This window comes from Orycteropus afer, unplaced genomic scaffold (assembly GCF_000298275.1).
Source record: "Orycteropus afer afer isolate SDZICR_OR568_19922 unplaced genomic scaffold, OryAfe1.0 scaffold00041, whole genome shotgun sequence".
Lineage (NCBI taxonomy): Eukaryota > Metazoa > Chordata > Mammalia > Tubulidentata > Orycteropodidae > Orycteropus > Orycteropus afer.
Genome location: NW_006921628.1, coordinates 7,205,286 through 7,207,095, shown reverse-complemented (window position 1 = coordinate 7,207,095; position 1,810 = coordinate 7,205,286). Strand labels below are relative to the sequence as shown.

General features: G+C 32.8%; 1 protein-coding gene across 1 annotated transcript in view; it reads left to right on the top strand.

Annotated features, from left to right (window-relative positions):
- Positions 1-1,810, top strand: part of DNAH12 (dynein axonemal heavy chain 12) — a 313,213-nt gene that overhangs the window by 141,915 nt on the left and 169,488 nt on the right. Inside the window, exons 25-28 of the mRNA XM_042780465.1 lie at positions 3-155; positions 404-643; positions 975-1,220; positions 1,536-1,655. Coding sequence (XP_042636399.1) covers positions 3-155; positions 404-643; positions 975-1,220; positions 1,536-1,655 — 759 coding nt within the window. The remainder of the gene's footprint in view (positions 1-2; positions 156-403; positions 644-974; positions 1,221-1,535; positions 1,656-1,810) is intronic.

Genomic DNA, 1,810 nt, shown 5'->3' with positions numbered 1-1,810 from the left:
AGATAGGTGCTTTCTATTTAAACCTCGGAGGTGCTCCTGAAGGTCCAGCAGGCACAGGAAAAACTGAGACTACCAAGGACTTGGCTAAAGCTCTTGCTGTGCAGTGTGTGGTGTTCAACTGTTCAGATGGGCTAGATTACCTAGCAATGGGAAAGGTAGTTAAATTACTAATATTCAACTTAGAGCTAGAGCTAGCTGGATAAATGTTTAAGCATTATTTGAATGTGAGTAACTTGCTAACCTTGGTTTTAGGGGTAAAGATACTGTTTTTAAACTTGGGGCTTTTATTAAGCTTAACTTTTCATTTTGACTTAAAGGCTAAGTATTTATTTGTTTTAAGAGATTTTACCCTTTATGAAGAAAAATCACCTCTTTTTTTTTTTTTTTTTTTTCTTATCTTTAGTTTTTCAAAGGATTGGCTTCTTCTGGTGCTTGGGCTTGCTTTGATGAGTTTAATAGAATTGAGTTGGAAGTGTTGTCTGTGGTAGCTCAACAAATCCTTTGCATTCAGAGAGCCATTCAGCAGAAGTTAGAAGTGTTTGTTTTTGAAGGGACGGAGCTTAAACTCAATCCAAATTGCTTCGTAGCCATTACCATGAATCCTGGCTATGCAGGCCGTTCAGAGTTGCCAGACAACCTTAAGGTAATATTTTTTAAGAGCGTAAATTTGTTAAAAAAAATAGCAACATAGTTCTTTCAAAATGTAATCATTTCCTCCCATGTATTTGTACTCTTCTTTTCTTTTTACCTGTTCAATTTCTTGTGAGGTAAACCTCTAAACACTTTTTTCGATGTGTAAAACAAATTAAAGTACATAAAATAATAAAATACTACTGAAAAATTACAGAGCTTGTGAAAAGATGCTGTTTTGGGGGGATAAACTTGAATATCAACATAGTGTCCTTAGATGCTTATGCTCAGTTTAAAAAGTCTCCTTTATCTATTTCAAGTATTTGGTTTATTATATGTTTCAGGTTCTTTTTAGAACAGTAGCTATGATGGTTCCAAACTATGCCCTTATAGCAGAAATCTCACTCTACTCCTATGGATTTTTGAATGCAAAACCTCTCGCTGTGAAGATAGTAATGACCTACCGGCTTTGCTCTGAGCAGCTCTCCTCGCAATTTCATTATGACTATGGAATGCGAGCAGTAAAAGCTGTTTTGGTGGCTGCCGGAAACCTCAAACTGAAATATCCAAATGAAAATGAGGATATACTTGTAAGTAATAAATACATGTGAAAGTTTAAGTAAAAACATGATTTCTAGAACATCTTTTTAGTGAGGTTGATCAGGAACTATAAATAGGAAATTGAAATGGTTGCTGCTTCAATTCTTTTCATGTGGCATCAAAATGTTACTTTGTGTATTATGTTATTCTCCATATTATATGAATACAAGGACCTTTTTGGCTTGATAAACATAGTATTGGGTTTTGAATATAGGGATTTTACAGAGTGGTCTAAAACAAATTGACTTTTTTGGGGGAATAATGTTAACAATGAACTAATATTGCATATTTTTCTATTATTTTAGCTTCTTCGATCAATTAAAGATGTAAATGAACCAAAGTTCCTATCACATGATATACCCTTATTTAATGGAATAACTAGTGATTTATTTCCTGGTATTAAGCTTCCTGAAGCTGATTATAATGTAAGTAAGCTTGTGAGAATGAATTATTCTGCACAATAAATTTATCTGATGACTTAGTAGTTTATAAAATTTTATTAAATTATTATTTTAGCCACTTTAATTAATGAGAATGAGTAAATTTTAGTATGTTGTATTACTTAATACAGGTTTAACAA